This window comes from Lates calcarifer, linkage group LG21, assembly GCF_001640805.2.
Source record: "Lates calcarifer isolate ASB-BC8 linkage group LG21, TLL_Latcal_v3, whole genome shotgun sequence".
Classification (NCBI taxonomy): Eukaryota; Metazoa; Chordata; class Actinopteri; family Centropomidae; genus Lates; species Lates calcarifer.
The window spans coordinates 7,865,826-7,886,898 of NC_066853.1; the positions used below are offsets into that span (position 1 = coordinate 7,865,826).

The window sequence follows — 21,073 nt, forward strand, 5'->3', positions numbered from 1 at the left end:
CAACTTGTTTTCCAGTGAACTCTGTGAGAGGACTGATCATGCCTTTGTGTAAAAAAACAAACAATGATAATAAGAAGGCATCCGTTTTGAACCCAACACCTTATTTCTTCTTTTCTGTTTGATGACAGCGATGATGATTCTTCTCTGTGTCTTAACATTACTTAGTTTTGACGCTCCGCTTCAAGCTGTGTATCTCTTTTTAAAAAAGTTGTGACACTGGGTATTTTAACAGACGCTGGTCAAATAGTATTTGCCAATAATTCTTTAAAAATAAAGGTTTAAAACCACCTGGAGCAGCAGGTGTTTTTTCCCCATTTGACACCTCGCATCTGCTGCCAGCTGGATTACAACAAATAGCAAGTATTATTTGCAGTACTGTTGGCTCCAGGTCTTGTATTTAATAATGACTTTAGCTGTGTTCTGTCACCTCTCCCACACATGGGCAAAACGGTAGCTGATTTCATTAATAATTGGACCATAAAGCAAAACACCAGAAAAGAAGGGTATGTCCACTTTTTATGGTGTTTAAAGTGTCTTGAAAGATGAGTTGAATGCACCTTGAGTGATGTTTGGTTGTAATTTTTTGCCCAAATATTCTTTATTAACCTCTCTCTCTCCCTCTCTCTCTCTTTGTCTCCTCTCTCTCGGGTCTGTGTCTGTAGTCCTACCAGCTCAGCCAGCCTTTCAAACTGCCTCACACTGTAGTCAAAGAGAAAACAAATACTCACATAGCAACATTGATATGTCTTTGTATGATATACTAAAACTTTGTTGGTGGGTTTGTTTTTATTTTTTCAGTTTTTAAAATAAATATTTCAACTCGTTAATACAGACCAACGTGGGACTGTTGTTTTTTTTTCTTCCGTGCGATCATGAAATGTGATTAGGGAAGTGGGAGAAACAAGTTATTTTCAGGCGCTGGAGAACACAGCTACAATTCTTCCCCTTGTTTTTCCTCCATATATTATTATTCCTGGAAAAGTTGGATGTTATGTAACAATCACCGATTGATAAATAATTGCCTCAGCTGTTGTATTAATCCTCTTGACCTGCTGATGCAACACACAGCGAAAAACCTCGAGGAATTCCAAGAAAAAAAAAAAAATTAAGTAACCATGTTTAAGGAGATAATTTGTAGAATGATGTCATTAATCACAATGTTTTCAACGCAAACAATAAGGTACTTGTTTGTGTGTGTCAGACAGGGAGAGAGTGGAAGAAAAGTATGGTGTGTGTGTGTGTTAGCTCAATAATTGTCTTTTACAGGAGCAGTAACCTCACATCTACATCAGAGCGCTGCTAAAATCCTAATGCACCTAATTGATTTTTTTTTGGGAGATGGATTTCTTTTCCAGTAAAAGCATTGACTGGTGCAATTTAAAGTGCTTTGTTGGTCATGAACTTAAATATTGTCAAATTGGAGACAAAAAAAGTAGAAGTCTGTTGCTCCTCCTGCAGTGGAAACAAAGTAAACCCTCCCCTCCTTCCTTCACCCCTCCCTTCACACAGATTTGTTAGAGGCACTGCAGGGCTTGTGAGTAAATGAATCAGCGTAATCTGAAACCACTGTGCTGAGATTACCAGAAATCCATAATCTGGCTAAAGAGTGCTTCAGGATCAACCACATCTTCTCATAAGAGTCTTAATTTCCTCGTGGCTGCAGTGCAACAGACTCCTGCTGAGACACTAACACAGAAAAATAGAAGCCACTTCAAACTCTACCAAGCTAATATCAGCCTGTTATATAAATGTTTCTCGCTTATTTCCTCTGCACCGCATTGTTTATCACTCCACTGGGGGTTTATAGAGCTTTTAAATTAAGCAGAACTATAAAATATAAGGAACACGATGCAATGCAAACAGAGTATAAAACTTCAAACTGGACAGGTGTTCCTCCACCACAGTTAACGAGCCACACCTGGTGTCAGGTGTGGCTCGTTAACTGTCAGTGAGAACCAACAACCCACAGAAAACAAGAACAGCAGTGATTCTTTTTTTGGTTTGGTGAATCTGGTGTTTGAGTAACAACAGGCAGAGGAACTGTTGCAGCACAGAGGCAAGTAGTAAACTGTAGTGACACATGTCAGTTAAATGTCAGTGCTCTAATCCAGTGGTTCTTTCAGCATCAAAAACAGTATTCTGCTGCTGTTAACATACATTTAAGCTAATAGTAATTCTGGCATCTTAAAGCTGCTGAAGGTGGTTTCCACTCGGGGTTAAGTTTAACCGAGCTGTGCTAGGAATCCCTGAAATCATACGAAGGATAAAGATGTAATTTGTCCATTTTAACAGGTGCAACAAAGCTAACTGGAGAGTCAGCACACACTCATGCAGCCCTGAGGAGAGCTCTGATCAGCCAAAGTAAGTAACATTACCTGTGTGGGTGTACTGTAACAGTAATTAAAAGTATTCTGGGTAAATTAAGACTTTTTGAAGATTAAAAAAACATGACTGAGCTACAGCTACAAGTTTTTCTGAGCATGGACAAGAAAGATAATGAGATAAGTCAAATATATAACTGAATACATGTGATACAATAAATAATAAACTAAGTTAAACAATTCAAATTGAGTATAAAGGGTAATATAAAAATCTGTATGTTTCCTTTACTGCTGATCAGTTAATTAAATTAAAACTTAATTACAGCTTTGTCACTAATTTCTCACTAATTCATTTTGTTTTGTTTTGCTGTGAGACTCATTTATTAATTTATCTGTTCCCTGTTTTCCTAATTTAATTAGCATTAGCTTTCCAGCTGAAATGCTCAAGTGGCTCAAGTTTAATGCAGAGATGCCACTGCAGTAGGTTGCACAGTATGTGGGTGATTGCTAATGACTAAAAATGAACATAAACCATTAAATAATTATCAAAATAGTTGCCAATTATTTTCCTTTTAGTTGATTAATTAAGTAATCATATCAGCTCTAATAATAAGTCAAGAATTTTGCAAGAAGTGGTTAAAGGAAAAGTATAAAGCTTTGTGTCTCTTTTTACATTCAGTTTTATCATGTAGTATACTGTGATTATTGTAGCCTCAAAATACATGTTGCCTTCTAATTGCTTCACATCATTATTTCATATCATAATGAGGCTTTTTTTTCTCTTTTTGTTACAGTGCACCAGTTGTTGGAAACATGGCTGTGGCAGTTTGCTGGTTAACATGTAAGTCTTCATTCTTGTTTAACTTTATAACTCATGCAGTCTTTGAGTGAACGTCCTGGCTTCAATCTATCAACAGATTTTTGTGCAGTCAGCCCCTAATCTTAACAAGCAGAGGCTCCAGTCTGTGCTGCCTGTTTTCTGCTTCTCCCCCAGTGACTTGGTATCACTTCATGTCCTGCAGCACTGAGCAGGTTACTTCTGATCTGATTAAAATGTGGTACAGTATGCAGCGGCGCTGTGTTGTTTTGTTCTGCTGCTGTTCCGTCACATGGTTAATGTGGTGGGTGGTGCCCGTGAGAAAGACAGGCTGAGCTATTTATAGTCTCTGCAGTCCTGAGCACTGGGTTGCTTTACAGCAGGTCTCCTGGCAGCAGCAGCAGCAGCAGCAGCAGCAGCAGCGTCTCTGTTTGTCTCCTCTCTGCTCTCCAACACAAGCAGGGTCCAACAGAGACCAACCAGCCTCACGTATATATAGCCTATATACATGCTTTAAATCAGCAGGCGCACTGACCGGTACAGGCCGATTGTTCAGTCACTCGTAGAAATAAATTTAGCTACAGTCAGCTGCACAGGGATGAAAAAAAAGTCTCATTGTGAACCTGTGAGACTCAACATCTGATCATGATTCGTTGGTGAATCAGCACCATCTAACACTGGGCCTACAGGTTTCACAGTACTGGTTATACAATGTCAGTGGTTTTCCTACTCTTTCCTATTTGTTTAATTATCCCTGTGAAGATTCATATTTGCAGAACTGTGTCACTGATATGTTTTAATATGTATCCCAGATGTTTTCCCTACTGTTAGATGGGCACAGTGGGTCTGCTAAAATGATCCCATCAAACTACATTTGATTGTTCTTAGTGCTGTTTCTGCTCCATCCCACCAAGTCCCTTCTGTCTATAATTGTCCTTAAAATCTTATTTTCATTCAAACTTTTTTTTTTTTTTTTTTTTTTAAGTAATGTCTGTTATCTTCAGACAAGAAAGAATAAACAGGTTGCTGGACTGGGATCAAGATAAATCTCAAGTTCAGATTAGTACTTTTTTTTTTAATATTTAAATTGCAAACAAGATGATAAGAACTTGATAAGAAGGAGATTTTTGCAGCGTTGAATAAACTGGTCACATTTAAACCAGATGTATAAGAAGAGACAATGAGTGATAAATTATATTTTCAGTTGCAGTATAAACAGCCTCAGTGTATCATTACATTATCACATGATTTATTTCTGTGGTTGAGAGACCCAGTGTTGCATTTGTCAGCAAGCCCAGCTTTTCCTAGCAGCCCTCCTCACCCCTCAGAGTCTGTCACAACACAATAACTGCAGCATGATCACATAACACCAGAGCACTTCATCAAAATCCACAGTTAACCCTTTGTATAATAAGCTAACTTTTCTCTGTAGTTTTTCAGCTCTCCAGGGACATATTTGTCTCTAACATGCAGCTTGCTGTGTCTCTTTTCCACTTTGTTTTTTATTCAGTCAAGTTCACATGTTTTATTTGACGGCTAGATTCAGTCCTGTGACTTACAGATGAAAGGTCATGGGATGAACTTAGCTGGATTCAGGCCCATGATGTTTCACACCCTCTGGTTTTATTCACCTTCTTCCTCACTGCTCAGAGCAGACACAAGCTGGACTTTGATCCTCAGAAAACAGCTGATTTGTGCGAGCTGGTAATGCAGAATTACTGTTGAATTCAGCTGGACTCACTGGGAATTTTCAACACCGTTAATTACGTTTTTTGGGTTTTTTTTCAGCATCTTTGTGCCTCGTGACATCTGATGATGTTGTCATGGAAATATGGTACAGGTGCAGCCCATGAAACTCTGATGTGAGTCTGAGACAAAAGCAAAACATCTCAGGTGTTTCGCTCTCCGCGGCACACATTTTAGATGGATACAGATTCAAATATTCGATGATCATGTCTATCACTTGTACTGAAGTTTGCTCCTGCTCACAGTGAATTAGAGGCCAAATGAACCAAACCACATTCATTCAAGGCCAGTAAAATAACATGCCTCAGTCAGCTTTTTAAACGCAGCACCTTAAAAATTTCATTTGCAGGGGATGGTGGTTAGGCATCTCAGTCCTCATGTGGACAGAGCTAAGACATATTGTATTAGTATTTATTCATTTCACATACCTTAAATTACATCTACACTGTATACCTTAAAAATATATGTTAAGTTGAACTGCTGGACATAAGATGTCTCTGGAAACTAAATTTGTGTAAGTGCAAAACAGACGTCCGAATGAAGTAACAATGATGAGTGAAGTGGGGCTTTGAGTTTAGAGGCTGACTAATCTAAACACTGTGGATGCTCTTATTTATGGAAAAAATAACGTCAATCCCTAAAATAAAACGATCAAGTGGGAAAATGTGAACTAAATTCAGTTTACACTTAAACATGATTTGGCCACCCACTGAAAAGTCATTGCCTCTATTGCCTCTGGGGCATGACCTGAGCCCAGCTGGAGAGCCGCAGCTCCACCACTCTGTGATGGAGGACAGTTAAGGATACCTGGAACAACCTTTGTATTGTAAAACCGCCTGAATGCTCTTACTGTTCATAGAAGGGTTTATCTGAGTACGAGTGTCAGCCTTCAGTGTCATCACTCAGGCCGCCCTCACTGAAGGCCTTTGAATGCACTGTTTTGTGCTTGCCCTGCACATTGCACTCTGGTCTCGGCCCGCTTTTGAGTGCCTGACACAGATATGAGGTCACAGGATGAGGGAAAAACCCCCCCCCCTCTCCGTTGAGGCCTGTGGGCTCTTCTGCCTGAGTAAACAAACAAACAGGCGGCACTTTGCGTCCCTCAGAGGGCAATGATTCCCCTCGAAAGGAGGGAAAAGCCACAAAGGCAGCTTTAAGATGCTGCTGCACACGATCCCCATCCGACACTTCATAGCTTCCTATTGATCGTTAATATCTGTTGCCTCTTAGGTGTACAACAGAACCTTTTAGAAAGGAGCTAGCACATCTCTATTCACTTAAAATCCACACAAAAAAGTTATTTAGTGCTCTCAGGAAGCAGTGGGTTGTTGCTCTGTGTGATATGAGGCAACAGACCTCAAGGAGGATGATGGAGCATTTGTGTTGTCTGTGTGATGCAGCTGGAAAAATAAATTAAAGCAATTAATCAGGGACAGAGGCTTCATAATATGGCTTGTGGCTGCCGTTTATATTGTGTTTTGGTTTTTTTTTCTTCCCCTCAGCAGTACTAAAGTGTTCTGTGTGAGTGTGTGATTGTGTGTTTGTTAGTCTGTGCATGATGGATGATTACTCTGTGAACCATTAGAGACTTTAGAGGCTTCTGTGTGAGCACGCTGCTGAACTCCTGTGTTTGTGAGGACCAAATGTTGCCACAACAATAACAACATTAGCAGAAACCGTTTTAAAGGGGGAAATTATTCACTCTCTTTCAGAGAGTTAGATGAGAATATCATTACCACTGTGCACTTTGGTTAATATACAGATTAAACAGGTGGGATTTAACGTGTTAATTAGTGAGCTTTAGATGTGCTGGTGGGTTTTGTTACATCTGAATCTTGTTTGTAGTTTTTTCTTCATGGTATCACACTGTACAGAGCTTAGATTATGATATTTAGTCATGGTCAGAAAGTGTGCATCTAAAATAAGCCCCTGATAGTTTGTGGACCTGCAAGCAAGAAGAGAGAAACAGTACCATTTTCTCTGTCTTCTGTCATTATCATTATTTCTATTAATAACATTATCAGCAGCTCTCAGTACTTTTGTACCTTGTACCTGTATCTCTGCTCTTTAGAGATTGGTTTCTTTGTTCCTGTTCTTACTTTCATCTGATAAGTTTTAGCTTCATTATTTACAGACTATAATTGGCTTTGTGGTGTTACGTGGGGTGACAGACTGTTGTCTGGTCACCCCCTGGCTACACCACTAGCTCTTTGCCCCTGTTTCTGGTCTCTGTGCTAAGCAAAGCTAACTGTCTGCTGTCTGTAGCTTCACATGTATCATATCAGTAACATGAGAGCCGTATCAACTCATGGCAAAAAAAGTGAATGAATGTCTCTCCCAAGTTATTTATTATTATGATTATACGCATAATCCACTTCCTCTCATCAATTAGAACAATAAAAAATGTTTTAAAAACCTGAGCTGAACAAATAAAGTGGACTGTAGTATATGTATACAGATACAGCTGTGTGTGTGTGTGTGTCTGCAGCGAAAGTACAAGTGCTGATGCCATGTCAGGTTTCAAGTCCTTAGTTGCCCTCCTGTCTTTATGAACTGCAGTGTGTGTGTGTCTGGGCAGAGTAGACTGTATGTTGCAGCCTGTCAGACTGCATCCATCTTTACATGCAGACCTGATGCTGTGTTCTCATCAGACTGCAAGCTTTTCAAATTTCAGAGAAAATACCTGCTCAGGTTTTAGCAAGGTAGTAATAACACAAATGTAGGCAAAAAAAAAAAGGTCTTTTGTGACCCAGATGTGATCTTTCCCTGCCGTCACAACATACGTGAACATCTGTAAAAATCTAGGTCGCATAGGGTTACAAATCACATCGGTCGTCGTGTCCTGCTTTGCCCATTTTGCACATCAAATTTAATCATTACACATGTATAGTAATCCAGACAGTCAGCCCCCTGCCCTACTTTTACAGCCGAGAGAGAGAGAGAGAGAGAGGGAGCGACAGACATAAACATAGACATCAACAAAGAGACAGAGGAGGGGTGGGCATGGCAGACCCAGACAGTGCATGACACCAACTCCTCCGCCGCTCTGCTTTAGGAAAGAGAGGTAGATAAAGAGAGAGAGAGTGGGAGAGAGAGACGGGGGTTGCTAGGAGACCTGGCCCAATGCAAACACAGCACCATCTGCTGCAGTGAGATTTGGAGTGGGTTAGCCAAGTCGGATGGAGAGAGAGAGAGAAATAAGCCCAGGAGGATCATTGAAAACAACACTACAGGGGGAGACAGAGGAGGGCTGGGGACAGAGAGAGGAGAGGGAGGGATAAAAAGATGATGATGGAAGAAGAAAGGGAGAGAAGAAAAAGCAAGATATAGGAGTGGGAATGAGGAGGAGAGGTGAACACAGGGAGGGAGGTAGAGGCAAGAGGAGGAAAGTCAGCATGACGAGCAGCTTGATTAATGTATGACTAACAGGCGTGACTCTTAAACCACCCAGTCATAACCCTCCTCTATGCACACACACTTACACACACACACATCCTCAAATCCACTCTCAGGAAAAAAAAATGTCCTCATGAAATTTTCTGTATCAAATTGAGATGTGATTAAGAAAAACACAGGTGGAAGAGAAACTAAGCTGCTGTTGCTGTTATTGTTTTTTTATTTTTTTTCACAGTCCCCCTATAGTAACAGATGATGCACTTGTTACCATGGGGACAATAAAATGCCACCATCTGATATCACTGCTCAGTAGCAGCAGGCTTTGTGCCCACGTCCTCTCACGATGCCTGGTCAATTCAGGCAAACATCCACCTCATATTTAGAGCAAATGACTCATTTCGCTCACTATCACTGTTATTGTTGTGTTTTAATCAAGCAGGAATGTAATTAGTGTGTGGAAGCTGTACTCACACCTATGATCAGCAAAAACAAAGCATTACCCGCGGTTCACATGAGTTATCTGCAATTAATCCAGATTATTTTTTTCATTTGGTCTCATAAAGGAGGTCTCCAACTTTACACATGATGCTGGAGGAGGGAGCTTTTTAAATCAAGACAATATAAACTCTTTTCAAGAAACAGATTCTTCTTCCTACAGATGAAAAGTTGAAGTTAGTAGGGAATGAAAGACACCTTTGTTCAATTTAATACACTCTGTCTGGGGCTTTCATCTGATCTGTCTGGTATGCTTAGTAGTTTATGGTGGCTAATGTTAGCAAACTTGCCAAAAAGTAGTGACTACATATTTAGTCACAATCGATTAAATTACGACCAGAATCTAACATTTAAAAAACCATAGGGGCCAGAAAACCAAAACTGTTGTGCCTGCACTAGTTAACGCTAGCTGGTGAGACAATTTAGCTACAGCCATTTTCCTGTTTCCTGGGATTTTGATGCCCCAACATCTTGGTAATTGAGTTTGTAATACCATATAAATGAGTCAGCCTCTTAAATTACAAGGTTAAAAAAAAAAGTAACAGCAGATGAACTGGTCTTGCTAAAAGCTAACTGGCCTAGCTCAGCAGAGAAGCAGCAACTGCCATCCAGCCCCATTTTGGTAAAGCTACTTTTAAATTGCATATTTAAATGTATTTAATTGAAGATTAATTGAGAAAACTAGCTCACATATTTGTAGTGTTTTCCCAGCACTTTTTGGTTTGTCCAGTTTTTAGGTTTTATGTACATACTTGTTTGAAACACGTGCATTTAAAAATGGCCCAGCTTATATGTGTTATGCAGATGCCATTTTTGAAATTTGACCTAAAATTAAAGACATTTCAGCTCAATTATCATTGACTGCATCTGTCTCTTCAGCCCCAGTTTAATAAGAGCTGGAGTGTCCCATTAAAGTACATGACTCCTAGTATCAAGACTTAAGGTTACACATGAAAAGGCAAACTCTATCTTCCATACAGATATCAAGGTGCTTTTTATTAGATGAAGATCCAATGATATATAGTCAACATCAGCATCCTCCTTTACAAAAGACATTAAAATTGAAACATTTTCAGTAAAAAAGTAGTATCGTACAGCCAATGTGGGGTACCAGAGAGAAAGCATGACATGACCTAAATCATATTCATTCATCATCGTATGGATCATAGATAAAACACAATACATTAACACTATTTACAATCTGTAACACAGAGGTTGACATGAATGGTAATCCTCATGGTGAATACAGTAAATAGAATATATTCATATATTAAGATCTTTTGTTTACAAAATCATAATGCATTATATATATCACAGAGAAAGGCTATCCACAACCTTGGCTTTCAGCTATACACCCCCTTGTTTTGCAACACTTTGCCCAAGCAAAATGAGATCTTTTGTTTGGTCAACTTATTGTTGATGGGTGGATTCTTTGGTTGTGCTGGGTTTAATGTCACAGCCTACGACTGAGCACTCAGCTGCTGAGTGTTACTGAAGCGAGTTATCGGTTTAGGTTTGAGTTTTGAGCAGGGCTCACCATATACAGGGCAACTTCTAGAGCAATGTTTGCAATAACAGGAAACTATGTGTGTCAGGAGAACTAATTTTACTTTTCTAAACCAGGATCACATTTAATCTGCGATGCTTTTGTTCCACTGCAGAGGGGTCTCACAGCTCAAATAGACTGGGATGCAACTGATCAGATGTTGTATTACAGCAACTCTAATACACACAAATGTGTTGGTTTTTTTTGTACAAAAACGTGATGAGGACCGAGCACAAAACTGGTCAGAAAACTTTAGTTTTAGATCATGCATGCATTAACGTTGCATTTCCACAGGATGCAGGCAGCTGTAATGGATTCTCTCATTTGAAAATAGTACATTTCCATCAGAGAATAGCACATCCAGTACGATAAGAAGGATCCTGGCCTTAGTAAAGAAAAGTTAGCATCAAGGTACCTGAGCAATGCTTCCCATTAATGTTTAATATCACCCAGGTGTCATAAGTCAAAGGCCCACGATGCATGAGGAATATTTAGTAAATTAACTGATGTAGGAAAAAGAAAAATGACCAAAAACTGGGGCAAACCTAAGATAATGAGTTGGTGCATTAAGAGACAAAAGAATAAGTAAATACATCTGTCTAGCGCATTGCTTCATAATGTTGCCCAGTAGGTTTGTTGCGATGTTTCGTGAGGGCCAGTTAGTGTAACAGCAGTTAAACAGCAGTCATCCCAGACTGAAAGAGAGCCTAAGAGTGATAGGTATTACCTTTTATACACATGCATCTATAGTACACACCTTTGTGGTCGTGTATGTACCTCGTAACTTCAGTAAAAGTAATAACTTACTTTTTATGTTCTTTTTTTTTTAGTATTTGTATTTTCCCTTGGCCCATGAAACCAGTCATGCATTGGCCATTTGTTTCTTCAAATCAAACTATGTGGAGGCCTGTTATTTGCATGACAGCAGGAGTTGTATTTGTGTCTCACTGATCACTAGCTGCCCCCCACCCCCAGGCCTCATCACCTCATCGACCTACAACAGCAGAGAGATGCTCACAATGCTCGCAAACCATTGGGAATCCCAACCAAAGTTGCCCACCTGAGACACACTTATGTTGTATAATTATATCTGGCAAAGTAACAAAGGTGGACGCAGCAATGCATCCGCCGACACCAGACGTACACAGGCGGGATCAGCAGATCACTTTACACGACTCGGTGTATTGAAGGATGAATAAAACCCAGGGGAGCTGCTCTGCTGCTGCGAGGGCAAGTTCCTGCGAGGTTTTAGGACAAGCTGGTGGCCGTCCGTCTGTATCTCTTTCACTGTCGGCCCACCCTGCTCGCCCTGAGCTGCATCACTGGCAAGACGTGGAGTGGATCCCAGCCAGAAGCCATCACAGCCACTGCATAACTGGATCAGGACCCTCCCCCCCTCCCCACCACGATGAGTGAGCGACCCGCCCCACACACACACCCCCGCCACAACCCAACGCCAATGTGCTTGGGCCTCCGTGCCAAGCCTCAGCGCCAGGCCTCATCACTGGCCCAGCTGGCATGGCCCCGATCAGCTGGATTTGCTATAATCATCTTAGGTCATCTCATTCACGCTGGGGACAGAGTGAATGTCCGTCAGCTCTTCAACCAAGGCCAATGAACCGCACCAGGCCTGAACAACTGCCCTCCTTCTGGCTAAATTTCCACTGAAATACCTGTTAACAACTGCTATTAACATTATTGTTAAACAAGGTAGGATACTTCACACAACGAAGATGTCTCCTCGAGGGTACAGGGGGAGTGTCGCAACCTTTTTAAGAGCTAAAAAAAAAAAAACGTTGAAATGAGACATTGTGTCTTGTCTTCTATTGCTGGCCAGACACCTAGTCCTGCTAGCTGCATACAAGCCTGCCTAGTCCATCTCTCTGTCAAGCTGGGATGTCTGGGAACATGGTGTGTGTGTGTGTGTGTGTGTGTGTGTGTGTGTGTGTGTGTGTGTGTGTGTGTGTGTGTGTGTGTGTACACCAAGAGGCGTGGTAAGGAGGGATGGGCAGAGAGTTACAGAGGTTAATGGTAAATCAGCCAAACCAAAGTCACACACTCACCCACCACACACGACCCACCCTGCCCCCCCTGCTCCCCCTCCTTCCTCCCCATCCATTTGTCCGTCCATCCAGCTACCCAGTCCCCCTTTCCCCCTCCCACTCCCTCCTCCTCTCCACCGCTGCGGTCGTGTCCCGGCTGCTCGTCCCTCAGTCCCAGCCGTTGTCCTTGATCATGTGGGCCAGCTCGATGATGAACTTGCCCTCTTTATACTTCTGACTGCTCTCAAAGGCATGTTCCTGGAGGGTGTGGCAGAGGGCAGGAGAGACAGAGACAGCATTTAATTCAGATGACAGATGGACAGAGAATAATAACGTGTCTATTTCTCTGATACAGAGTAGGAAAGTATAGGGAAAGACACAGCATTTAAAAAAAACCTGCTCAGGACAGTGTTTTCAATCCTTGACTTAGCTCTGGCTGGTGTCTGCTGTTGGCTCTTTGGAAGCTGGTTATATAACCATCAGTCACTACACACTGCAGAGGAGTCTGCACAATCAACTCTGACCAGACTGGATTGTCATACCTTATATTAGCAGGAGCACGTCTCTAACTTAGAATACTTAGAATATGCCAGAGGAAAATAAAACAATAAAGACAAAAGGCCACAGGTTTGAGCCTTGCACCAGCCTGAGGTAGAGTCAGTTCTAATTTTGCAGGCTGAAACATGAGTTTCTCCTGTTAGGTGTGTAATCCAAAAATTCCTCTGGAAAATATGAATGGGATTTATAACAAAGGCCAGAGCCAGAGTCTGAGCTCCACAGAGGCTTATAAGCTTGAAGTGTTGCTCTATTAAGGAAAGTATGTCAACTTACACCATGATTGTACATTTTAATGACATACTGTAAACCCAGTAAGAGTAAATAATGAAAATTCAAGGATCAAAAACTCTGGTTAACTAATACTCTGTGTTAAAATATTGACATTTCCATCCGCCTCAGCTGTGCTTTGTCTTTAGTCCTAATTAGCAGATGTTAGCGTGCTAACATTACTTCAATATCATCAATATGCTAGTTGCCATTGTAAGCGATTAGGCATGCTAACATTAGCATTTAGTGCAAAGCAAAGTTTTTTAACGAATTATTGTTTTAACTAATTGATTTTAAGAGTAGAACAGATGTGTGTTAGGATTGTATATTTATTTGATTAACAGCTATTTCTCATGTTGGTCGCTGTATGTATATCTAAATAATGTTTTATGGTGGAAAATGTTTTTAAACCCCTTTAAGTAAACACTGTACACAGGCATTATACTGACACAGTTCCTGTCTTTAAAACTGTTTCGTACTTTTTGGATAACACACTGAAAAGAGTTGCTAACGCCAACAAATGGAACAAAATGACAACTTCTGCTTATTTCTGTAAGCCTCACACAGCAGGCTGATACAAATGTTCTTTCACTGTGGAGCGTCTGTACCTTGTTTTGTCTTTGGCTATTTTGGTTTCAGATCTGCAGATGCACGTTATCAGATTTCTCAGTGTAGAAGTGCAGTAGGTCAAGACTCTCAGTAGAACTTTGACAAGTGCAGAAAATCAACACTGGTGCAACTGATATTAATGGCAGCCCTCCATTAGGTCCTATCTAATGTCTGCGAACTTGTGCATGCATGTGACCTCTGTTTTCTTTGCCTTGTGGGGTCCTGACAGGAATAGAAACTACCCAGAGAAGTAGCTACTTTTGACGCTGGTTTACCAGGTGTTTACCAGGCATCAAAAGGAAAAAGGTTATTTTTAGGGCAGAGAGGTTAAAGATCTAGGCTTAAGGTGAGACACAGCGGTTAGAGGTTAGGCAAAGAGCGCTGGTCAATAGAGTCCTTCTCAGAAGTCAAACAACAAGGATACTGTGTGTGTGTGTGTACATGTGCGGGTGAGTTAACCCTTTAAGGGCTCAGTCACGTGCCCTGTAATGTAAACTCTCACCTCCATGCTGACAGGGTTCACCAGTGACAGCTGCACAGGCTCTGCTCTGTTAGTATATGGAGACAGCTAAGATGTGTGGATCTTGTTTTGTTCACCCTGACAGGGGACCTAAAATACCATCTGTACTAAATACATACTGCATGTGTGACATGCTATATCACAGCTTTAGAGACTTTGAGTATACACAAAGCTCTAATATTAGCCAGTGAAGCTGTCAACATCACTGTAAGTGTTAAAATTACAATGACAATCATTAACACTTAGCTAAATGAAGTAGACATCTAGTCTATCACCACTACAATATCAACTATAAAATCTACTACTATATGTTTACTCTTAAGTGTGAGAAACCTACTAAGTGATAAATCGAGCCCTGATCAATATGTTTTTCATTTCCACAAAACATAAAAAACTCTTCACAAGTCACATACGATAAATTAAGATCTATCCTTCTTGTCTCTAACCATTCTAAGTCTATCTAATTAATAATTCAGCCCCACAGCTGTAGCACTGCATTGACCCTGAGAGGAGTGGAGGTTCAAACATAATTAGGGTGCAAATAAAATTAGGGATGTGTTATAATAGCAACCTCCCAGTTTATCATCAGCTAACCTTGGATGCAGTTTGTGGTGCTGTGCATCAAATCAGCCAAGGACACTTACATATTTCCAGCCCAGAGTCGTCTTGCAGTTCTCGCAGTAGATATCTGCTACAGCATGCAGGCCTGTGAGCAAAACTCTCTCCTCTGCAGGGCCACACCCGACGTTCACCCTGAGAGAGGGAAAGTCAGTGTGTGGGGAGGAAAGTAGAGAGGAAGGAGACACAAGCAGAGACAGAGTGAGAAAAGTGTAAAAAAAAACAGTGAACGTGTGAAAGTGGCTCAAGTTGCTCTGTTGCATGTACTGTATGATGTGCCCAGAGTGAGTCACTCGCCTCACACCCACTCACACAGCGCATACTGATAGGGCACCAGGCCATGGAGCATAGATTCAAACAGCCTAATTTTCACACTCAATTCAGCTGATAATGACAGTGCTCCGAGGCACGGGCTGGCTCTGTCTACACTGGAGCCTCAAAAACAACAGCAGGCTTACTTGTCTCCTGCGTGTCTAGTATGGTTTTCCTAACACATAAAGTCAGCCATTTCTGAAATGCAACAAGAGAGGTTTACTCACACTGAGTTGAACAGGTAGGCTCTGCCCTGGCTGCCCTGGAACGACTGCACAGACAACATGAGACAAAAATTAAAAGGCTGCAACAAGAATCTGCCCTTTCATACAATGTAATAAAAACATATAAGCATGCTGTTTTGGTGCCATAATGCTTCACTTAAATAAGTGCCCTGGTTTGGTTTCCTTATAAAACCACCCACATGCTGATTTGAGACAGGCCTTTACTTAAACAGAGGTTCTTATTTTAAAACCTGTACACAAAATCTATTTTAATATCTACTTTAAATTGGTGTGTAGTTGCCCACTAACAGCCAATATACTATTGTAACATCACAGGTGACTTGCGGCTAAGTAGTTTAACGAATACCAACACAGGCTATATTCTGCCACAGGACAAAAGCTTGTACTGAAGAGACACATTAACCAGATTTATCTAGAGCGGTTGTGTTACCACAGGCAGAAGGCCTTTATGCACAGGTGAGCGTGTTTCCATAACTGTGTGTGGAAAAAGTGATACTGCATTCATAATCCAATTCACTAACCAGCTTATAATATAATCCATCCACAGGCAACAGTGTGGTGGCAGCTGACGCAGACATACAGGTGTTCAACCTGCTGTTTATTTTGTAATTCCTCATCCATTCTTCCTCTTTTAAATCTTCAACACTTGTCCTTTTAATTGCAGTTAACCCTCGTACATTACATTCTGTGATATTAACTGTGCTATAAATTGAAGAGACAAAAACAAAACATAAAACACCTCTGTGAACAAGAGGCCCTTTGTTTTTCAGTGTGTAATAATTAGCTGCCTGAATGTAAGTACTGTCCTGATGGTTTCCAGGAGCAACCGCTGCTGGTAAGACGAGACAAGTCACTGGAGTAGAGTGCCGCCACTGCCGCCGGTTACCTTGGAGATGAGCTCGTCATGGTTGGCCAGGTGAGCTCGGCAGTGGATGCAGCTGTAGGTTCGGTGGCAGCTCGGCAGGTACGCCTGGAAAGTCTTGGAGCGCGTCATTCTGACCATGGGCGGGGTTGGCGGGCGGTGCAAGAAGGGACTGCCAGCCCAGGTCGGCTCACAAGGGAAGCACCGCAACACACAGGTGAGGGCCGTGGTGGGCGGTGGGTCGGGAGGCGAACACCTGAGCACAGGGAAGAAAAAAAAACAAAAAACAGCAGCTAATGGTTACATGGTTGTGTAACAGCTGCTTCTTGAGGCTGATGATGCAAACTGAGCCACAGGTGTATAATTGCTGATGGGAATACAGTCTGCTCTGAGGCGTTAGAGAATTCACCAACCTGCTTGCATCTGTGAAACTCTTAAAACCGCAGAAAGCTATAATGTGATGAGACGTCTTGCATTATTAATAAGCCTGTGTCTCAGGCTGTGTCACTAAATTTCACATTTCATTTTAAAGCCAAAAACACTGAAGGATGTCGACTACTATTCATTCAAACATGGCACAGGTTTCCCCACACAGGAAACCACCACATCTAACAAGTGGTCAGAAACTGGTCCCAGTCAATCAAGAGAACAGTTTGTGCTATCAAAGCAGGAACAGACACAAAAAAGGGAACTATTTTGATGTTTGTTTAGTTTAAGGTGCTCAGCCCTCCACTTTGGTACAGACTGGAATATCTCAACAACTGTTGGATGAATTGCCATAAAATTTGGTGCAGACATTCATGCTCCCATCAGGATGAATTATAATGATTTTGAAACCCTGATTGTTCATCTAGAGCCATAACCCAGTTAGCAAAGCTAGCATGGCTATCAAAGTAAACACAACTGGATGAATATATCGGCAATCTGTGGTGGTTGTTTTATTTGGGCCAATAATTGTCCTCTTGTTTTGCTAATTTAATGAGAATTCAACCTGGTAAATAATTAACCTGTATGTTGGTAGATACTAGCAGTGGAGTTAGGCCATATTTTATATGTTCTTGTTGCACTGATTTCCATCTTTCACAAAATGGGGCAGTGACTAAGTGACAGTGAAGCTGTCTTCACTGGTTGCTGTCCAGTAGATTGGTGCTGATAAGCAATGTCAATTCATAAATCATATTTGAGAACTAGATCAAAGACCTGATCATTTTATAGCATATGTTATCCCCACCTGGTCATTTGGGAGCTACAAGTGGAGGTGTCCTTCATCGGACTCCTTTCCAAATAGTGGCAGACAGCTGTTCAGCCTGTCTTTACAGGCACACGCAGCACGCACACCTGCACGAATATACACGGGCAATCACTGGTTTCTGGATTGATGGTGGCATTAACATAAACATTATACCTGCTACAAATCACCATGTTAGCATTTTAGCACAGGGTGTGAGCTCACAGAGATGCAGACATGGCTGTGGACTCTTTGTCTTGTTTAAACTAAAATACCAAATATCTTCGAGTGTGAGCACTTCCTGCTTTCCTCCAGTTTTATATCTTTGTAACTGTCATTAGCTGCAGGTACCGGTTCTCATCCAGCTGTCTCTATTCTGCTCTGACTGCTGGCCTTTTCAGTGCACACAGGCAGCGAGGCTAGCTCACATTCTGTGTTTAAGTCTACGAGGCTGCAGAGATAATCTGCTTAGCCTAGCACAACTGTGAGGATCGTGCTATGCTCTCTCCATGATATCCAAATAGACCTAGCCCTTAAAATACTTCTGCTGGTATGCCCTGGTGACTGAGAAGATTAGCAAGCTGGCCTGGGAACCCATCCCAAAGGCTTGAGGCCAGGAGGACAGAAGTATGTTTTGACTAACTGTACAGGACCTTGTGGTGCAGTCAAAGTCTTTGTGGTTTTATTGCTTAATGTAACTTTAATTGTGATTTCAGCACTGTAGCTATGCTGCTAAACACATCCCATCAGTCACAGGATTTAATCTAGTTTTATCCCCCAGTGGTGCTTTTCATAAAGTCGTTGAGGAGCCTCACTAAAACACAACATATGCACCCTTTTATTGCAACCCTTTTATTGGCTTTTATCTATTTCATCTATTACTCTCTCTCATTTAAATTAATACAAAAAGAACAACCTTTCTAACCAAAAAAACTATATACTTTTTGTAGTTTATTAGACTATGAGTCTATATATAAAAATTCTTTTAAAACTTTTATGTGTTGTTTCATCACCTTCACAATACAAAACATGTTGTCCCTTTCTGTCTCTTCTCCTTCCTGTCTGTCTTTACTGAACCATCTGGAAAAACTAATAAAATACTGAATGGGAGCATGAGGCCTCTGTGAGTTCAGGACAAACAACAGAGAGAGAGAGAGGGAAAGAGAGAGAGCGGCCTCTTTACTTTACTGCCCTGCAATATGATTGTTTTTAGTGTCGGACGGAGGCTGATAAAGGCTCCAGTGCTGATGGGAAGGACCGGGGATATAAATAAATAAGGCAGAGAGACGTGCCCTTGTTTTCTCTCCTCTGACTCGATCCCAGCAGCGTGGGATTGGGGCACAAAGACACGCTCAGTGCAGTTGTCAGAGCTGACCCCAGACACACACACACACACACACACACACAAACACACACACACACACACACACCGTAACACACATACAGACTGATGTTTAACCCAAAGCATGTTTTATCCTCTCGGTCATTTCAGGATTGAGGACAAGGAAGCATCCGGTCCTTGAATGAACACTATTGATACGTGATCTATCAGGAAACCTTTTCCCACTTAATACATTTATATTTGCATGCTGTTTTGTTACAAGAATGTAACTATAGCTGAAACGATTTGTGAATTCGTGAATGTTTTTGGTTCCAGCTTCTCAACTGTGAAGATTTGCTCACTGTAAACTGAATATATTTGGGTTTTGTACTGTTAGTCAGACAAAACAAGACATCTGAAGATATCACTTTGAGTTTAAAGAAATTGGTTTGGTTTGGTTTTAATCATTTTCCTGCAGGCTACAGATTATTGATTTATCAGTCAATAATGTAAATAATTGTCACTCTCAGTCCTATACTTGATATCATATTTACAGCAGGATTAAAGTTAAGTAATTATCTTAGGTACTGGAGGTAATCTAGGGAAATAAGCTTCAAACCTGAGCTTCAAATTTAATTACATTAAAATTTAAGCTTCTTCTTTTAAGCCTCGACCGCTGTGTTTGCCACAAAAGGACCAGATTAATGTCTAAATTGTAAACGTGATGTCCATCACAGCTGAAGCCAGACGAGACAGACAGGTTGTTTACTCATACGAAGTGCTGCAGGTTTGCTGTAACAGTTAGCCGTCAGCATGTTAACGTAGTGCATCTCATGATGCGCTAATGTGCCTTTAACAGAGTTGATAGTAAGCAAAAGTGCAGGATTACACACCTTCTCATGGTCATACATAATCCATGTGGAGCTCTCTCTGTGTATCATCTACCGTCGCTCTCTGAAGAATCACTTCACAACAGCCCAAACAACAGTGTGCCAGTGTATGTCAGCAGCTGTAGATGAACACTGATACAACTTGGAGGGCTGGGCGCTGGGCATGATTGATTGACTGCCTCAATTAGTTGACTGACAGAGAATCCAATCAGAAACTATTCTGATATTAAATTAAGTATTAAAGCCATTTTTCAAGAGAGAAATGCCAACCACTCGTTAGTCGAGGAATGACAACATGTTTTTCTCTCAGCTGAATATCAGTGGGTTTTGGGCTGAGGACAGAGCTCAGGCTCTGGTAACTCTTTACAAGCATTTATTCACTCTTCCCTGACATTTTCTAGATCAAATAATTATCCAAATTATTAATGGTTAATTTTAGCACTAGGGAGGTCGGGGCTTTAACTGAGTATGCATAAATCCCACTGATTTGGCCATGATATTTCTTTGACCCTGTAAAAATGAGTGAGTAACAGTCATTAAAAGTTTGTTTCGTTCACACTTCGTGATGAGAGAATTACAACACTGAAGAAAAGCTCTCAGGCACAGGCATTAGTCCTGGACCTGTTCGAGGGGAGGACTATGACAGCGTTTGACATTTTGTAACAATTTCCATCAGTTTCCAAGAAGAGGACAACACTCATCTTGGGTGGACATGCTTGAAAACCATTTTGCAAGGCAACATTGTTTGTGGGAACAAGGATGTTGCTGACGCGCTGTAAAGTGCTGACGCAAAGAGTCAATCCAGGCTGCTTTGCACTAAAAAAACCTCTTTGACAGAAGAACAAATTGCATAAATGATCAGATGACTGGAGAAACGATCGCAGGGCTCCAGACAGACTCCAACAGCAGAAATGTTATCAGAACTGACACGTCAGGGTGAAGACTGTCTGCGTAACCTCAGTGTGTGTCTTTGGTGTTTGTCCCTCTTTTACCAGTTTATCTCTCAGCCTGTCCGCCTGCGTCTTCTCCTCATCTGTCTCTACACTCTCAGCATGTTTGTATGTTTATTTTTCTTCTGCTGTCACTCTGGCTATTCATCAGTCCCCCCGCGGGTCATTTGAGGTCACCAAGCTGTCCAATCTGGTCATTTCTGGGTGTCATCACAAAAGGCTACGTGCCACGAGTCTCAACGGCCAAAAGGGCCCTTGTATCCCAACAAAAAAACCTTTGTTATGTAACGCACTGATGCTGCCGCTGCTGATGCTGCTTCTGACAATGAT

The 21,073-nt window shown here is 41.3% G+C and overlaps 3 protein-coding genes and 1 long non-coding RNA gene across 6 annotated transcripts in view; 1 reads left to right on the plus strand and 3 right to left on the minus strand.

Moving 5' to 3' along the window:
• Positions 1-21,073, minus strand: part of LOC108889803 (protein yippee-like 2) — a 54,551-nt gene that overhangs the window by 21,970 nt on the left and 11,508 nt on the right. The window contains exons 2-5 of the mRNA XM_051065436.1: positions 16,379-16,610; positions 15,475-15,518; positions 14,962-15,070; positions 11,726-12,621 (exon numbers count right to left, since the gene is read on the minus strand). Coding sequence (XP_050921393.1) covers positions 12,532-12,621; positions 14,962-15,070; positions 15,475-15,518; positions 16,379-16,495 — 360 coding nt within the window. The 5' untranslated portion in view covers positions 16,496-16,610 and the 3' untranslated portion in view covers positions 11,726-12,531. The remainder of the gene's footprint in view (positions 1-11,725; positions 12,622-14,961; positions 15,071-15,474; positions 15,519-16,378; positions 16,611-21,073) is intronic.
• LOC108889801 (lysophospholipase D GDPD1) overlaps positions 1-21,073 on the minus strand; it is a 48,102-nt gene that overhangs the window by 5,627 nt on the left and 21,402 nt on the right. The gene's annotated exons all lie outside the window — the stretch shown is intronic.
• On the plus strand, positions 2,291-16,400 carry LOC108889804 (uncharacterized). The gene is made up of 3 exons (XR_001962052.2): positions 2,291-2,361; positions 3,116-3,162; positions 16,313-16,400. It is a non-coding gene; the product is annotated as an uncharacterized LOC108889804 (long non-coding RNA).
• LOC108889802 (protein yippee-like 2) overlaps positions 20,891-21,073 on the minus strand; it is an 11,691-nt gene continuing 11,508 nt past the window's right edge. The window contains exon 6 of the mRNA XM_051078960.1: positions 20,891-20,943. Coding sequence (XP_050934917.1) covers positions 20,891-20,943 — 53 coding nt within the window. The remainder of the gene's footprint in view (positions 20,944-21,073) is intronic.